The 19,242-nt window shown below is 44.5% G+C and overlaps 1 protein-coding gene across 2 annotated transcripts; it reads left to right on the top strand.

Annotated features, from left to right (window-relative positions):
* The first annotated feature begins 1,485 nt into the window (after positions 1-1,485).
* On the top strand, positions 1,486-10,980 carry IFIT3 (interferon induced protein with tetratricopeptide repeats 3). 2 transcript variants are annotated; one of them, XM_058671532.1, is made up of 3 exons: positions 1,486-1,656; positions 7,991-9,449; positions 9,819-10,980. In XM_058671532.1, exons 1-2 carry the CDS (start codon positions 1,652-1,654, stop codon positions 9,429-9,431), a joined length of 1,446 nt encoding a protein of 481 aa, XP_058527515.1. In that variant the 5' UTR covers positions 1,486-1,651; the 3' UTR covers positions 9,432-9,449; positions 9,819-10,980. The 2 variants fall into 2 exon arrangements, with proteins under 2 accessions (XP_058527515.1, XP_058527514.1); XM_058671531.1 differs by having other exon boundaries at positions 9,751-10,980.
* The last annotated feature ends 8,262 nt before the right edge of the window (positions 10,981-19,242 follow it).

The following is a 19,242-nucleotide window of genomic DNA, read 5'->3' as shown; positions in this document are numbered from 1 at the left end:
GGATGTATAGTAACTGTGTCATAGAGACTATCATATCCAGATGTGAAAATATAATGTAGAATGCACCTCTACTTCCAGATCAAAGATGGACTCCCAATGAAACTGTTAAATGTATCTTGACAATAGGATGCTGGACTGTGTGCCATTGTCCATACCTACAATGTGAGGATACACTTAATTACCAGAATGAGGGACTTATGATCGTTTATGAAGGACTATTCTATTATAATGAGATAGGAGAAATCCGTGGTGTTGGGGAGAGGGGTAGAGATTTAGGGAAGCAGGAAGGGAAATCCCAGAGCCTATGGAACAGTATTATGAAAATAGTAAAATAAATAAATTTAATAAGAAAAACAAAGTAAGCAAATAGAAAGATGCTGCTACTGTGCAGGGAAGCATTTTGTTATGTAAGAACCTGCTGCCTTCTGGCAAGCAGCCGGCTTTGACCTGCTTTAACCAATTTTGCTGCCTGCAGTCCAATCTCTCAGAGTGAAATATTTTCAATGCAATATGCTCTGAGCAAAGAAAGAGCACATAGGTGGAAGGTCCCTCTGGCATTGAAGATTTCAAGGCTTGCTGTGCCAGGTGTGAGCACTGCGTTCTAAGTCAGTGTATTCTTTTAGAATTTTTGTGCCTGGGATAGATGGGAAGAACTGTAAAAATGAAAATAAAATGTCTCAGAGTAGTAGCACTGTTTCTTCAGAGATCCATGCAAAACTCCAGCCATTTGTCATGCATACATTCTACAAAGAGCAAATGGAAGGGCTTCAAAAAATTCATTGGCAATTCACAAAGTCAATTCCAATTTTGGGGCTCTTCTTCCCCTGACGTGTATCACATTTTCCTATTTTACACCTGGGTGAACTGAATTTGTGATGTTAGAATTCAGGCAGCTGAGTAGTTTAGAGATCCCTGCAGAGTTTGGCTATCCTTACCTAGTGTGAGGTCCAAAAGGAATTAAGGTTCAATGATCTGACCCCTCAAAACCCCAGAGCTTGTGAGGTGAATGAGAAGTAAATCTAGATCTCTGCAATGGACAACAGTATTATGTATTTTACACAGTGTTTTTTCTTTATTATTATTATTATTATTATTATTATTATTATTATTATTATTATATCATACAGTTCGATAGGCTCTGGGATTTCCCCTCCATGTCTCCTCCCCAGCTACTGATTTTCCCTCTAGTATTACAATGGATAGTACTTCACAAACAGTCATAAATCCATCACTCCACTCTACACAGTGCTCTGACATATTCTTTACCATCATTCCGTGCCAAAAACCGAACAGCAGATTATTCCATAAAATGTATTAGCAATGCAATTTCTTGGCCTCCTCTCCCAGGTGGACAGATTCCTGGGACTGTTTCTGTTTCCTTTCAAACAGTAGTTTCAGGATCACGGTTTGGAACCAGGCACTGTGGTTGAGTCAGTTTCGTTTTCCCTGCCTTGAGAATTTTAAGTCAGTTTTACTTTTCTGTTTCCTCTTCCCTTTCAGACACAGGAGAAATGGTCAGCTGATACCTTGCTCACTCCGATTCCCTCCTATATAGCACTTGCCACGCTGACGTGGAGCACACCAGGAAGATTGTGGAAGAGATCATCTTGCTGCCCAGCATTTTGGAACTGCAAAGACGCAGACTGCGAGCATGAGGTCAGTGATAAGGAACACATTGCACACTCACACTGCCAGATATGAGTCACACTACTCCCCTGAAGGGAGCATCCTGTCTGCTCAATTTCTGTGACTTTGCTGCTGTACACACTCAGGCTTATCTCATGGTTAGCATTGATGATTGTGTGGAGCTGGTTGCTAGGATGACAGGGAGGCTTGGCACTCAGCAGAAATTAGATTCCTTCAGGCACAAAGTCTGTTGCTACAAAGGCAGCACAAAGGGAATTACTCTTGGAGGGTTTCTCTGTTGTTTGATGTGAAAGGACTAAATCAGGGGTCTTTTTCTTGGAATTTTAAAAAGAAGTATGTATTTTCATCAGGGACTGTGAAAGAAGGAATTGGTACTGCAAACCAAACTCACGTTGAAGCCAATTGTGTCCTGTGATTGCTTCAAGATAGCAAGTGGGAGAAATATTTGTTATAAATGAGTATTGGTATTTATTTTGAATTTCAAAGCTTTTAGTTTTTTTTTTTTTTTTTTTTTTTTTTATCTCTGGGGCGAATACTGTGTTGTGTTCCTCACTGTAAAGCATTCCAACCACAATCAGAGCAGGTCAGAAATGGTTCCGGTCAGAATCCTTGGGAAATAAGAACAGAACTAGATTAAACACGTGCAATTGTTGTGTGTTTGCCAGGTTTGGTCCACAAAGAGCTGCAAATCATGGCAGTCGCCCTTCAGACAGCCCAATGTATTCAACTGAAAGAGCTTCCCTTTGTTTCTAGAGTCTAAGCTTCTTTAATGATAGTAGTAATTCTGTCTTTTTCCTCTTTTCTGATTTTCCCAATGAAATGTTGGCAAGACTAGACGGTTGGTATATTCTGGTGATTTTTTCCCCCTAATATCATTGTCTTAAGTTGGCAGCCCTATTTGGTTCTTCTCAATTACTGTAATAAATTAGCTGATGTAGGCTAATTATAAGAAAAGAGATTTTGGCTTACAGTTCTGGAGATGTGTGGTTTCGGGGCCTCATCTGATAATGGCCTTTTGCGGGGGTGGGGGGGCTGTGTCCTGGGGCAGCATAGGACATCACAAGGCAGCAGCTGGGAGCATGTGCCTGCACCTTTGTGCCTGCTGGAGCTGTCATTCAGTCAGGAGAGCTCCACTCTCAATACCAGCTGCATTCACTTTCTACCCTAGCTCAAAACTGTGAACATCATATGACTCAGGGAGGCACTACCTGCATAAGTTGGAGGGGGAGACAAAAAAGATTAAAAAAAAAAAAGCAAATTCATAACAATTTCTTACTGAATTTGTCCATGCCTGTCCAAATTAGAAAAACAAATGGACAATCACGAGTTTAATTGTATCTTCAGTTCATCTCCATCTTATGGTAAAAAAAAAAATCGAGCACAAACTCAGACTCAGTATAGCAAAACAAAACAAAACACTTCTGAAGCCCCAGGGAAATGGAGATTTTGTGAACTCTTACAGTTAATTCAACTAACTAGGCTAAGGGATCTTTAGTGTGCTCAAAAAAAAAAAAAAAAAAACACCATTTGACTGATTTTGTTCATTTCTTGAAACAATTTCACTCTACTGAAGCTCTGTTCCATGTGGGAGGGAGACTGCTTCAGTCAGACTCAAGTTAAGCCACCTTGAATCTGTGGAGGAGTACAGAGGGATAGTGGAGCAGGTGAAAGCCAACAGACTATGTCCGACACACGTTGGCAAATCTATCTGGGCTTTCATTTCCTTACATGGCTCCTTGCAACCAGAGTGCAAACTCCTGGAGCAGAAAGCCAAGATCTGTTTTACCTTTCTTAGTTGTTAACAACTGACAAAGTGACAAAAGGATCCCAGGAAGGCGTCACTGGATGGGTAAATATACCCTTCCCAGGATATGTGAGGATTGATACTTGGATTTCAGCTTCCCTCACTGCAACTGCCTCCTTGCATCCAATTTCCTCATCTCCTACCTTTGCGCCTGTACAATGTAAGAGATGCCCACAGATTGTAGCTATAAAAGGTGGATTTAGGAGTCAAAGTATGTGTCTAGAAAAGACTTAGGAATATATTGGAAAAGCAGAAATAATAAGGTGTACAAATGTTCTTCGACTTTATGATGGGATTATATTCTGGTAAACTCATTGTGAGTAGAAGACATTCAAAACTGAAGATGTATTTCACAATCGACTAATACACTGTTAAGCCAAAAAAAAAGTCAAATCATCATAAGTTCAGATGTCCCTTAAGTTATGATGGGGCTAATGCCAATAAGCCCACTGTAAATCAAAGAAATCATTGAGGTAAAACACTGTTAAGTCAGAAACCATCTATCAATAGATACACACACACACACACACACACACACACACACACACACAAACAGGCAGAGAGAGAGACAAATTTATGATTAGAAATTACCCATATGGAAGACCCAGAAGAAGCTTGAGCAGCTCAAGCAGTCAGAGAAAAAGAATGAAAGAATTCTTTTTTCCTCCATTTTTTTTCCTTCTTTCCAGGTCCGCAGTGGATTAGAGGAAGCCCAAGGACTTTGGGAGAGAAATCTACCCAATTTAGTCAGCCAATCCAAATGCTAATCTTTTCCAGATGCATCCTTTTACACATAAACACACACTCAGAATTGATTTTTTAAAAATAATCTTACTTAGTTGATTAGGGTACAAAGAGTCAAAGTGGGTAAGACCATTGTTTCCACCCTAATATCATCACTGTATCCGGAGTCAGGGGAGAAACAAAGGGAGAATCCCCACCCAGCCTCCCACCCATCCCAGGTCCCTGATGCGGAGCATGTTCCGAGGGTCCTGCTCAAGCAGTTTTGATAGTTCAACAGTTCTGAATTGCTGCCAGTCTTGCCATTCCAATCACTATGAAATCTATTCAGAATCTACTGGTTGACATAGTTGGGGTTCTGAATCAGAAGTTCAGTTGGAGGGATCGCCAAAGAAACTTTGTCTGAGGTGATCCTAGACCTCTTCTTGTGTGTGCTTGCCAGTATAGAGTCTGGCACCATCTGTCGCCCCAGTCAGCTTATGCACATGCTGGTCATTGCAATTGCTGGATCAGTTCTGTTTCCAGTCCTGTCTTCCTCTTGAATCAACGGTGTTGTAGTCCGGCCCGATCCTGCCCACTTCATACTCAGCACTTATGCAAACCAGTGGGAGCTGCATGCTAGTTGGGGTGACTCCCCATCACTCCACCAGGCCTGACACCTACCCTGGTTCCCTGCATGCCAGTGTGGACCACAGACTTGTGCAGTCTGTCCCATATCCCATTTAGCTCTTGTACATGTCAATGGGCATTGAAGCCTAGTTCAACCCAACCAACCCTACTATCCAGCCCACACACATACTGGCAAGTACCTTTCTGTCTAGCCACCCCTGCACCTGTCCTGGTTTTTATGGTCTCCAGTGGGAGTGGCAACCCAAGAGGGAGGTGCCCACTATTTCCCTACTAGGCCACTCCCACTCCCGGATGATGCACTCTCCAGGTGGTTCTGGAGTTTAACTTGACAGATTAATCCCCGAGTGCCAGCCTCTGCCAGCTGATGCTGTGGCAAAGCCCAAACAACCTTCACCCACTCTAATTTTAGCTTGCACCTGTCGGAAACAGTCCAACTGGCCCTTCCCTGATCTAGCTCATATAAGACCCACAGGTGTTGTATCCCTGCCTGGTCTGGTCTGCCCCCATCCCAACTCTTGCTCTCCAGTGGGAGTGGTTGTCCAGCACGGGAGCCCACATTCCCCCTGCCGGCTTTGCTCCCTCCCTCCCTGGTTCTCACGTGTGTTGTTTGGGAGCTGTGGCCACATCTGGTACGGCTCACCTCACCTTGGCATTCCATTAATGTGCACTGTTTTGTGTTACGACTGGACCTGGCCCAACCCATACTTTCTTCTGGTGCTCGGATTCACCAGCGGGTGATGTGAATGGGTTCAGCCTGGTCTGCCCTCCACCTATGCCATATGTATGCTGGTAGGTATCTTTCTCTGGCCTGGTCTGGATTGCTCCCTATTGTGGTTCTTGTGCTCACCTGCAGGGACTGTGTCCTGACAGAGGAGTTTCCCAAGCTCCTCCATCAGAACCTCTCCCTATGCCAGATCATGCTCATACTGGTGGGTCAATGGGCCAGCCCTCTTTGCTAGTCTTCAATCCATTCCAGTTACTGTTGGATGTTTCAGCCCAGCCAAGGCTTGTCCATATCCAGACACTGCTCATACATGACTCAGTAGGAGCAGAGACCCAGCCTAGTTCATCCTACATCTACCCAGGTTCTCCAGAGCACCAGATGGTGCTGGCGTCTAGCCCAACTTGGTGTGCCCAGCCCCAGCTCACACTTGTGCCAAGGGAGATTGCAGCCATATCAGACCAGAACACAGCTGCCATTCGGCCCCCACACTCTCCCCGTGGAAACCCCAACCCAGCAAGGGTGTAATCTCACAGCTTCCCAACTGAGCCTATTCCCAGCTCTAGATTACACACGTGCCAGTGGTTGCTGTGACCCAGTTGGCTTAGTCCCTCACCTGTCTAAGCCTTTGCCTTTGATGCTGTGGCCTAGTATCCCTGGCTTATGCAGACTAGTAGGTGTAAGAGCCTAGTTCAGTACGACCTGTGCCCCATCCTGAATTTTGTTGTTTCTTGTGAGTTGAGGTTTGCTTGGCCCTGCCTGGTCTGCCCCCTTCCCGTTGCAACTCGACCTACCCCACATCTTATTTTAGGATGCACTTTCGGGTGCTGCTGCCTTGACCTGCCAAGACTGCTACTGGTTCCTTTTCCCATATGTGATGGCAGGTTCCATGGTCACACCTAGCTCAGCCCATCACCACCCCAGCTTGTGAGCTAACCTGAGGGACTTGTATTTCCACAGGGTTGGGCCCACACATCCCCCACAGAATCTACCCCCGGAACTAGTTTTCTCATGTGCTGGTTAGTGTCTTGACCCTGCCAAGTGTGACCCATACACTGTTCCACCACTGAGTCAGGTACTGGTACCTAGCCCTGCCAGACAGGCCCCCATCCATAGCTTTCATGTGGACTAGTGTGTGGCAGACAGTGATGGTGAATCCTAATAGCCCATCTCAGGATTCCCATTTGGGCTGGTGAATCAGTCTGGCCCAAATAGATCTTATGGACTCTCCCCTCCAAACCATCAGGTCTCAGTCCCCTTACTTGCCTAAAAATTTCGTGACCGCATTACTGGGAGTCACCTAGAATTCATCTCTCACTTACACTCACACTGGCCTTATGAATGCGTGTCCCCAGGCAACAACTACATTTCCTAAAAACCCCGGAGTTTGCCGCCAAGTGGCCAGTAGATAGAGCCTGGTGCCCAGTAGGCACACTGGCTGTCCAGACCCTAGGACTCAGTCACTGCCTATCAGGAGTGACTTTGGCCTGAGTCCCCAGCATTGGGTCCAGCCTGTCTGGGGCACCCCCCGCTCCAGCTACCACACCCCAAGGCCCAAACCCCCAGAATCAATTTTTTTTGCCCCAACCCCATGCCGAAACACTGCCCAGACTCCTCCTGCTGCAAGATGTTAGTGTCAGAGTAGAGCTAAGACTTTAATCCAGTTTCTAAGTTTCCTTCATGGTGTACTTACCCTGAGGGAAGAGCTCTCTTGGGCCTGGAGAAAGCCTAGGACTCAGTCACTGCCTTTCGGCAGTGGCTTCGGCCTGAGTCCCCATCATTGGGTCCGGCCTGGCTGTTGCACCCCCCACTGCCACCACACTGCAAGGAGCTGCATTTGCCCCAACCCCAAGACCCAACCCCCCGAATTAATTTTTAAAAAGATTTATTTATTTGGGGGCAAGGTACAATGGCTCAATTTGCTAAGCCTCTCTTTTCAAGCACTGAGATCCCATATAGGCTTTGATTCCTGTCCTGGCTGGAAGATTCTTCTCTCTGTCTCACTCTCTGTAAATTTGCCTTTGCAATAAAAATAAATTGTTTTAAAGGGATTTATTTATTATATTTTTATTGGAAAGTCACAGTTACAGAGAAAAGGACAAACACATAAACAATGAGAGATTCCACCAGTTGATTTTCTCCCTAAATGATCACAGAGACAGGAGTTAGATCAATTCAAAACGAGGAGCCAAGAGCCATCCTCTACTGGTTTCCAGGCTGTAAGTAGAGCTGGATTGAAAGTAGAACAGTCGGGACATGAACTGTTGCCCATATGAAATGCTGGAGCTGCAGGCAGATTATCCTATGGTGACATAGCGCCGGTCCTAGAAATAATCTTCAGTCCTATGTAAGGCATACTGTGGTCTTGTCAAGTAGACATGCAAAAAGTGCCTAATGCTTAGCAAATGCACATGATGATGATCATGCTTTTTTTTTCTTTTCAACAGTGAAGTTACTGAGACGTCCCTGGAAAAAATCCTTCCACAGCTGGAATGCCATTTCACTTGGAACTTATTCAAAACACAGCGTGCCCCATGTGATTTAGAAGAGAGAGTATGCAACCAGATTGAAATTTTAAGCACTGAGCGCAAAGCTACAATGTACAACTTGTTGGCCTACATAAAACACTTAAAGGGTCAAAATGAGGCAGCTCTGGAATGCTTAGAACAAGCTGAACAGTTCATTCAGCAAGAGCAAAATGGTCAAGCGGACGTCAAAAGCCTGGTCACCTGGGGTAACTATGCCTGGGTCCACTATCACATGGGCCAGCTGTCAGAAGCTCAGATGTACATAGACAAAGTGAGACACACCTGTGAGAAGCTTGCAAACCCCTACAGGATTGAGTGTCCTGAGCTTTATGGCGAGGAAGGGTGGACACATCTGAAGTGTGGAAGAAATGAAAGGGCTAAGGTGTACTTTGAGAAGGCTCTGGCAGAGAATCCCAGCCACCCAGAGTTCTCCTCTGGGCTAGCAATTGCGCTGTATAATCTAGATAATAACCCATCTAAACAGTCCTCTGTCAGTGTTCTGCAACAGGCCGTGGAGCTGAATCCTGACAACCAGTACTTAAAAGTTATCTTGGGCCAGGCACTGAGGAAGATAAAGAAAGAAGCTGAAGGGGAGCAACTTGTTGAAGAAGCCCTGCAGAAAGCTCCTTGCCAGACGGATGTCCTTCGCAATGCAGCCAGATTTTACAGACAAAAAGGTGACTGGGACAAAAATATTGAACTGCTTCAAAGGGCATTAGAATGTACCCCAAATAATGGCTATCTCTATTACCAGATTGCAAACTATTACAAGGCAAAAATTAAACAAATGCAGAATGCAGGAAAGCCTGGAGATATTGAGAAGATTGAAGAACTAAGAAGATATTATCTAAACAAAGCTAATGAAAAGGGACTAAAGCCCTTTGATGCAGAATCTAATTTCTCTGAGTTCCTGGAAGAAGAAGAAGATGACTATGGGACAGCCTTCAAGAAAGACTTCCCCGATGCTGAGAGAGAAGCACCCAATCAGAGCTCTCCCCACCTGCAGCTGCATCACAAGAGGTCTGAAGACACGACTGCCCAGCATTATTTAGAGGATTTGCCTACAGGCAAAAAATCAAGTGAGAATGAAGAGTTGAAACACCCCATAAAGAACGGAAATGAAAATCTGTCTCCACAGAATGCAGCACATTCTTATTATCTCCGAGGATTAATTCACAAGCAGGATGGAAATCTAGCACAAGCAGCCGAATGTTTTGAGAAGGGATTGTGCCACCTGCTAAGGAATACTGCTTCAGGCATAGGTGACTTTTTTCTATCAGCATCTGGGCCTGAAGGTGGCAATGAAGAAATGGGCCAGGCCACAGGCAGCTCAATTCCCAAAGAACTCCAAGATGACTGAGCAAGGATACAGAGGAAGGTACAAGCCCAGATTATCAGAAGGCTAGGGTGATGGTTGTGAGGGTGGGGAGGAGGAGGAGGCAAGGACAGCTGGGATGGTGGGGCAGTGGGAATTGCTTGTAGCCATTAGGGTAGACTTTCAGAGTTGTTTTCTTAGGTTCTGCCTCTCTTAGCCATCCTAGCTGCACTATTATGTAGATGGTGTTTCCCATGGTTAATTAACAGCCAGCAGAAATAATGCTTCTGGTCTACAGAATTCTGAATAGTTCTGTTTGCACTCAGTTCACCACATAACTCCTATTTCTGCTATTCCTTCCAAGGGTTCCTGAATGGTAACTGCGTGTCAAGAGAATGGTCAATCTCCCTTCCTTCACCTGGTTTCCTCCAGCCTTCCAGGTCTAGAAGAGTACCTTCTAACCAACCCCAGAATATTCTGATGTCTTACTTCTGGCCTTAGTTATGTCATGAATTCTGATAGTGATTGCTGGGTTCTGTGCAGTGGGTGTGGATAACATGAAGGTATAAAAGAACAGCTCTCCTGTTGGCAAGGCCGCTAGAAACTTGAAGCTGTATGGCAAAGCCTGGCAGATGTTACTTCAATCACCTCAATGCAGATTCAGCCCCTTTGCATGGACACTCAACCACCCTGCCAAAAATTCTGTAATCTACTGAGGCACTGTTTGCCTTTGTGAGATGGTTTTTGCAGCCAATGTTAGCTTGGGAGTTAAGGTTGCTGATAATGTCTCCATGAATGAGCCTTTAACAATTTGCACACAGGAGTACAATTAAGTCCATGTCATTTCTGGACACCTTATTGTGTGCCTAACTATTGCCCTGGAATCTGGCCCAGACATGTTTCATGCCTTCTGGGAAACGGCTTGATATGCATCCTAAAAATTAATGGAAGTGATGGGGATATAAGCTGAAACTACTATGGCGATAAATATAGTTACTGTTAACTTAAAGGCTAGCCTGTCTTTGCAATTCTTTGGAGCACAAAAAATGTATCTGTTTCAGCTGCCTTTATGATTTTTGGCTAGAGGAATTAAAGGATGCTTTTATTAATGTTACAGAAATATACCTTCAATTATTGTTTATTTATGGGGTTGTAAAGCTTGTAGTTGCAGAGGGATTTCATGTTTAAAATTTTACTTTGAATTTTTGTGTTTTTTTCCCTTAGGACATGTTTTTCTTGTTAGGTGGCAGGTAAGTTGTAAAAATAGAAGTCTTTTTTTCTTTCAACATAGTTCTCCCTTTAGTGATAGGTAAGTTGTATCAGTAGAAATGTAGTAGGAGTGTATTACTGATTAATACATAATTGCATGTGCCTTGGCCTTGGAGTCCTGGCTGTCACCCAGTAGCTACTATTGAAGAATGAATAATGGTTTGCTTTCAAGAAAATGAATATAGTATTTTGCAGAATTATCTTTAAGAGTACCTGTTTAGTCATGAAATAAAAATAGAACAATCAGATGTGTGTGCAGCAGTTTGTGATGTGTCTGAGAAAATAAAAAGAACAGCTTCTTGAGCTGTTAGTAGAGAGCACCAGGTGACTGTGTCTGTGTCTTTTTTCCTCATCGAATCCACACACCCTTGTTGAGCTCCAAACTCGGCAGAAGCTGGCTTCTGACAAGTGATAAACATGTATTTCTGATGGTAATGCTACAATGGATTCAAAAATTTTAACTCAGAATGGAATGATTATGTAGTTTCTGTGTGTGATTTGTGTGATTAAGATAGTGTTGTTCATTTCCAAAGTCTCATCTGCTAGAAATGGTTGGGTCATGGTGATCAGCCCACTGCTTGACCTCACATAGGACAGGGCAAAGGTGGACAAAGAAGCTAAGTTTCCTGATTCTACTTCTGTATATCAGAAAGGCCAGAGGAAGAGTCTAGAAATCCACTTCAGACACACTGGAAACTTACTGTGAATGCTTTGTCATGTTATTAAATGCCTCTCTCTAAATTAACTATAGTGGAGGCCAGCATCAAGATGCAGTAGGCTAATCCTCTCCACTTATAGCACTAGCATCACATATAGGTGCCTGTTTATGTCCTGACTGCTCTACTTCTGATCCAGCCCTTTGTTTATGGCCTGGGAAAACAGAGGATGGCCCAAGTCCTTGGTCCCCTGCGCTCATGTGGGAGACCTGGAAGAAGTTCCAGGGTTAGGGTTAGGTCTGGCTCAGCTCTAGCTGTTGCAGCCATCTGGGGAGTGAACCAGCAGATGGAATATTTTTCTCTCCTTCTCTCTATAACTCTATCTTCCCAATATAAATAAATCTTTTTGAAAAATGACTATGGTGGGCCCGGCGGTGTGGCCTAGTGGCTAAAGTACTCACCTTGAAAGCCCCGGGATCCCATATGGGCGCCAGTTCTAATCCCAGCAGCTCCACTTCCCATCCAGCTCCCTGCTTGTGGCCTGGGAAAGCACCCGAGGATGGCCCAATGCATTGGGACCCTGCACCCGCGTGGGAGACCCGGAAGAGGTTCCAGGTTCCCGGTTTCGGATTGAGGCTCACTTGGGGAGTGAATCATCCGACGGAAGATCTTCCTCTCTGTCTCTCCTCCTCTCTGTATATCTGACTTTGTAATAAACTGAATAAATCTTAAAAAAAAAAAAAGAAAAATGACTATAGTGTATCCATTATATAAATATAACATGGTTTATTTAGAAATATCTGATTATCTCACATTTTGAATATTTTCATCCTTCCTCTCCATTACTAAAAATGAATATAGCAACCTTTTAAAGACAAAGATCTTGAGATGTTAGAAAACTAGTACAGGTATAGCTCCTGTATGATGTTTCTTCATTTATTTGGTTGATGCTGTTTTAACTATTGTAGGTACATACATGCACAGAATAGTTAAAGCGACTTCTTGGGGAAAGGCAGCTGGGTTCATGGTTAAGACGCCAGTTGGAATGCTTGCATCCACTAACAGAGGTTGATATCTGCTTCCCCTTCTCTTTCTAGCTTCCTGATAATGAGCTCCTGGGAGGCCGAAAATGCCACTCAGGCATGGAATGCAGACTGAGTTCCAAGCATTGACCTGAACAAGCCCCAGCCATTGAGGGTATTTGGGAGAGAACAGATAGCAGCTTAATTTCCTTCTTAACTTTTAAAAAAGTCACTAATTTGATTACTTAAAATGAAGAGTGATAGAGAAAGAAAGGGAAAGACCAAAAAAAAAAAAAAAAAAAAAAGGAAAAATGAGAGTACCTATAACAGCCAAACTGGGCCTGGTCAAAGCCAGGGTCCCAGAACCGCATCGAAGATTCTCACATGGAAGGCAAGGGCCAAAATAATATGGGAACCATGGCAGGAAGTTAAATGGGGGTAATTAAGTAGGATTCCAGCCATTCCTGCATTGTGACTTTATCCCCTCACCTATCAGTCTACCTTTCCATGACACACCCTTGTTTCACTCAGAAACATGAATCAGACACCATGATGTCAAAATCCAGGTGAAGGCACCCTAAAAGTTAATAGACCTTATGCACACTAAACCCCAGTTATATACACGATTAAGGAATCATTCCCTACTCATAATAAAATTGATGGCATGCCACAATGTGTGTATGGCAGTGGTGAGAGGGGAGATTTTCCACTCTTGACCACACTCAGCACTCTTCCTCAGCTCGCTTCCCCTCCCTGTCTACTCATGGGCAGCTCTCTGGCCCGCTCACGACAGGTATTTCTCCATGTGGTTACCTACATTTATGCACAAATGTTCACCTGTCTTCAAACAAACACCGTCTACTTGTGTGTACTACTTGAGTGCCTGTATTTTGAATTCTCTTTGTGCAGCCAAGTGCCTGGAATGCAGGTTATGACACTTAGGCCCAGAACATGAAGTCTGGACTAAGCAATTGTGCCTGACAGAAACTATTTTCTTCTTCAGAGTACAAATCTCAGTGGGGGTCGGAAACAGTGAGTGAGCCTTGCCAGAGCTACCTCTCAAAACTCAGGCATTTATACTCTAGATGATCCCTTGTCAGCAGAGATATCCATGCTGAAAAAACTATTTTCAATAGTATTTTGGGACCTGTTGATCCATGGAATGGCAAGGTGAGAAGTCATTGCAAGTGATGAGGGTATGAGGGTGAACAGGCCATGGGGGTTGGTGGGATAAGGGGATCCCACACATCTCTGAGGACAGTTGTGGTCCTGAAGCAGAGTTCCTATCCAGCTGCCCCTTGGATTCTTGAGATGAGCATCAGACTGACGTCCCCATAAAGGCTCCCATCATGAGTTCATGGCATCTAACCAGCACTGCCTCATCAGATCGTTATCCTGTGGCTCTGAGATTGAGACTTACAGTAGCTTTGTTCATGATTTTTAAAAGCACTTTGGGATTTGTGACTAGGTTAATACACAGTTGGTTTTTACTCACATTTCTGGCACAGAGCTCCTAAAATACTTGGAATTTCCTGAGTGACAGGAATGCACTCTGTTATTCCTCAGGAGCCCCTTTTGATCAGCCCTGAATTTTTGCTAATGAGATGACTTGTGGTAGGACTCCTAGACAGCAGTGTTGGGCTGACTACTTGAAAGACAAGTGTTCGATAGTTGAAATTTTCTGCCCATACTGGCTTCAAGGTAGGAAAGAGGGGACTAGAGTTTGGACATTAAGACGGGGAGGCTGAAGAGGGTGGGAAAGGACGGTCAAAGAGGGCATGAGAACTCCTCATTCTCTGCTACACCCTGCCCTGTGCATCTTTTTCATCTGACATTTCCATCTGAGTTTTAACCTTTATAACAAATTAGGTAAACTTCAGGGCTTTTCCCCCCTACAATCTGTCTTTCTAGCATGTTAATAAGCCTGAAAAGGGTGTGTGGAAGCTTTCTATTTTGCTACTGGTTTCTGAGGCAACTGAAGTCTTGTAAAACTGAGCCCATAAGCTATGATGTCGGTACTGATTCCAGAGAGTTGGTGACAAAATTGAGCTGAATTGTTGAACATTCAACAGTTATTAGAGAATTGATGGTTGTCAGAAAACAACTGTTGGGGACACAAAAATGCTAAAAGTGATGGGTTTGTAGTGCTAGCTGTTCAGGTTCACTGTCTTGTGCTAAACAAACTGAAGACAGGGGCACAGAGGAGTAAAAGCCTTACTGAGATGATCAGAGGGAACACTCTGAGCCAAGTGGGACAACAAGAGGGATCTTGTGAAAGAGAACAACCTTCTTGAAAGAAACACAGACTCCCTGGGAAGGCAGCCAGGGAGGGTTTTTCCAGCAGGGGAGAGGCCATTGAAAGTGTGAGAAGTAAACATTTGTTTGGTTTTCAAAATCAGGCCTTTAGCTGTAAGTAGAAACTAGCTAACATAACAACTTACAGACAAGTAGCTAGATAGCATAACAACTATGCCCCATGCACCTGAAACAGGTTGTTAACAAGGGCCAAAACAGCTGAAGCAAGTGCTGGGAAAATTGTAAGCCCATACTACTCAGCCAATGAGCACCAAGGGGTGGGGAAGGAACTGGCATGCTGGGAAATGAGTAGTCTGCTGTAAGCCACCCTCGGGTTGCCTGCCCAACTACCACACACCAGAGGCGGAAAGGCTACGAAGATGTTTCCTTTGTGTTGCACTTTCCGAATTTGAGTGACTAGGTAAGAGCCTTTTCTCAAAAAAAAAAAAAAAAAAAAAAAAAAAAATGCGATTTGAGGGGTTTAAACCTTTTGGAGAGTTTGTTCAGACTGCTTTAGGACAAATGTTCACCCAACAGTGAGGTCATCCTGCTTTCTTGTCTCCCAAACCTCACCTTCAGTGTGTCTCCAGTTCTGGGTGTCTTTCAGTTTTCTTCAGCGTGTTAACTGTAGATCCTGGGGCCTTCTTTTATCTCATTAACGTACAGTCTAAGGCTTTGGTTCTCAGGTTGTCTTTAGCTGATTAACGTTCAGTCCCCCTGCCTTGTCTTTACAAGAACTTCTCTGTATATGGACATTTTTTCTCTAGGTACCCGACGCTATTGAAATGAACTGTTTCCTGTCTCCATCAAAATTTTGCTTTATAAGAGTGCTTTCTGCATCAAGTCTGTTTGAGAAGGATTATTCAGCCTAAACATAGAAATAATGCCTAAAGTGTGCTGGGTATTTACTGTGACCCAGGCCTGGGCTAAGTACTTTAACTGCATGGTCTTATTTGATTCATGTTTTGCACCTGTAAGGTAGTACCAGCAGGGTGATTAGAGTAAATCAGGAGAGTTGGTTATAGGTGAAGACTAGGCTTAATTTATCATGGGCCAATTAACTCGTTCATCCAGACACAGCAGGCTAAATCAGAAGGAGTGACAAAGGTCCCCTGCTGATAACAGTGTATTTCCCCTGTTCATGGACAATCAGGCTAAAACTAATTGGGTTTTCCCTTCAAGGTTTTTTGACTCATGCTTTTCAGAGGATGGAAGGATTGGTGAGAACTGAGCTGCTGCCCCACTGAGCCCTTTTCCATCCCTCTTGTATCTCTTCCTAGTACCTCTAATTTCTGAGCCTGACTTGTGTACTTGGGGTCTTGCTGATTTCATTTATTCATGAACAAAATGCATACCCTGTGCCATCTCTTCAGCTTCTCAGCAAATAATCTACAGAGACTGGGCTTGTGTAGATGAAAAGATTTGGTCTGTTTTATAGAACTCATAATCTACTGAGAAGACCTACAGAAAAGAAAATAATAGTATCAGTGTACATGAGGGACTGGTGATGTGTAGCAGGCTAATTCTACAACTTGGAGCCTGCATCCCATAAGGATGCTGATTTATTTCCCAGCTGCACAGGGTGCCCCGAGTCCTATGGCCCCAGCACCCAAATTGGAGTTCTGGAAGAAGCTCCTGTGTCCCAGCTTTGGATAGGCCCAACTCTGGCCGTGGTGGTTATTTGACGGGTGAGCCAGTGGATTGAAGATCTCGCTCTCCTTTTTTCTCTTTAAATGATTTTCAGGTTAAACTAATCTTGAAACTAGATAGTACAAAATTATTCTAATGGTAGTCTTATACAAACTGCAGTAGAAATACTGGAGAAGTAACTAAGTGTTGCCAGGGATTTAGGGAAGATATCATAGAGCTGGCTTTGAGTTGAAAGTTAATTCCTGACATCTCCTGGGTATTCCTAGGGACAGAAATCTGGTCTCGTTGCAGTGAAGATATAGAAAGCACAGATACTGAGAGCAGTTTATCTCTACAGAAGCCTGTTTCAACTCCATACCCCAGCTGAGCCTTATTACTGATCTCTAGGCCTTTGTCTTTGAGTGGTATTCCTGTTTCAGGCAACAGACCAGAATTGAAAGAATGTAAAACCTCTGACACCATGGAGGAATCAGACTAAAAGTGAATTAGTTTTACCCTCCAGTGTCTCTGGATGGTGAAAAAAATCTGGACTGTTCTTTTTAGTTCCGTTAGTTAGAAGCACAAGGGTGGTAATTGAAAGTTTTGTAAGCACTGGTTACAGTGATAGGCTCTTAAATCATGTGATGTCCCTAAGCCCAACATTTATCTACCTAGGAACACCAAGGAGAATGTGTGAAGAAAGCCCGATTGTCACTATAGGAAAATAGGCATACACAGATTCACAATGATACGAGTCTCATTTGACACATCAGACCAGGTGTTAAGATGAAATGTGGGGAAAGAAAGAAACAAAATAGGAGAAACAATCAGGGCCATCTTTTTTTTTTTTTTAAAGATTTATTCATTTTATTACAGCCAGATATACACAGAGGAGGAGAGACAGAGAGGAAGATCTTCCGTCCGATGATTCACTCCCCAAGTGAGCCGCAATGGGCCGATGCGCGCCAATCCGAAGCCGGGAACCTGGAACCTCTTCCGGGTCTCCCACGCGGGTGCAGGGTCCCAATGCATTGGGCTGTCCTCGACTGCTTTCCCAGGCCACAAGCAGGGAGCTGGATGGGAAGGGGAGCTGCCGGGATTAGAACCGGCACCCATATGGGATCCCGGGGCATTCAAGGCGAGGACTTTAGCCGCTAGGCCACGCCGCCAGGGCAGGGCCATCTTTTAAGACAAAATTCCAGACCTAATTGATACCTGTTTGCTTCTTTTTAGGGTAGCCAGGGAAGATGCTGCATGGCAAAGTCAACACAACTTCATGTTATTTGTACCGATTTAACTTTTTGTTACATGTAGCCTTCATTTTCTTCCCCACATGGATGAGACTGTGGTTCTGGAAAATGGCACCACCTTGGGGAAATGATGCTGTAGTGCTTTGCTAGCCAAGAAGGGAGTATTTGCTAAGATGCAGAAGATGTACTTAAAGCATCAATTCTGAATGGGAGTACACAAGTACATGCAGAGGAGAGGAACAGAATGGACTTGCATCTAACCTTGAGCTGTTCAGTGTGGAGTGAACTAGATTTGTAAGCAAATTACCTAGAGTTAAACTCTTTCTTCCCTCCTGTATTTTGCATCTCTGTAAAGAAAAACAAATTGTAATTCCATACCTGGGTCAAGCTGGTAATCTATTCTTTGTTTGGTCTCTGATGTGCTATACAGAAATACTAAGCCACAGCTGTAGGCAACTGCCCAGGTTTCATTGTACCTAGGCAAGTGCTACAGTGCTGGGAGAAAAGCAGCTAAGAGCTGGCAGGCATTCTGGGCCTGGGTAATGCCAAATGTATTAACTGTACCAGTGTGCCAGCATAGTTGCCTCTTCTATTTATTTTAAAGATATGTGGGAGACAGATGCCTGCACATCAACAGACCACTATACCTGTCAGGACAGGAGGTGGGCCAAGACAGGCTATGCTAAGTACTCACTGTGTAGAAGATTTGCCACTGGGAGGTAACCTCTGGGGAAACTTCTCTGTCAGGACACAGTCCCTACAGGTAAGCACAAGAACCAGGGTTGGAAGCATTCCAGACCAGGCTAGGTTTCAGTACCTGCTGGCATATGTGTGGGTCAGGTCTAGGGTAGGCCAGGGTGGACCAATTCATAGCACCCACTGGCATATATGAGCCAGGAGGGCCAGGTAGGGTCACGACATTAGCAAGTTAATGTTAGGACTGGGACTAGGGGGGCAAGCTGGGCTGACTCAGGCTGCAGTAACCACTGGAAAATGCAGAGATGGGGCAAGTCATGCCAATCTGGGCCACAACTCCCAACAACACAGGTAAGACCCAGGATTGGGGGCAAGCCCAGTAGGGAAGCTGCAGGGGGCTCCCCTCCTGGGTCACTACTCCCACTGTTGAGTATGAAAGTTGGGACTGAGAGCAAACCAGGCTGGGCAGGACTATAAAGCCTGTTGGCCTGTACATGAGCTGGGTTAGGGTTGGTGCCACGCTGTGCTGGGCAACCATACCCACTGATGCATGCATAAGCCAGAGTGAGTGCAGGCTGGTTGGCCTTTGATGCAGCATCAGTTAGCAGGTGCTGGGATTTGTGGCAATTGCTGTCAGGCTAGATCATACAGCCACCTGAAAAGTGCAAGATCTGAGGCTCGGAGTGGGCCTGGTAGGGAAATTGTAGGCACATCTCTTCCTGGCTGCAGCTCCCACCGGTGAGCATAAGAATCAGGACTGGGAGTTGGCCAGTAACAGGTGGTAACACACATTGGCATGAGTGTGGGCTGGATTGTGGGGTGGGTTGAATTGAGGTAGGCTGCAGCACCCATTGGTGTATACAATAGCCAAATGTTATGTGGGACAGACTAGATAGTCCATTGCACATACCTACATGTGCAAGAACTTGGGCTGGGGGCTAGCCTCAAGGGGTTTTTGGGGGGTCACTACAACTAGGCTACAGTTTCTGCAAATGTGCCTCAGTGCCAAGTGTGCAATGTATAGGGTTAGTCTGGGCTG

Source organism: Ochotona princeps, chromosome 13 (genome assembly GCF_030435755.1).
Source record: "Ochotona princeps isolate mOchPri1 chromosome 13, mOchPri1.hap1, whole genome shotgun sequence".
NCBI lineage: Eukaryota > Metazoa > Chordata > Mammalia > Lagomorpha > Ochotonidae > Ochotona > Ochotona princeps.
This window is presented reverse-complemented; position numbering and strand designations above follow the sequence as displayed.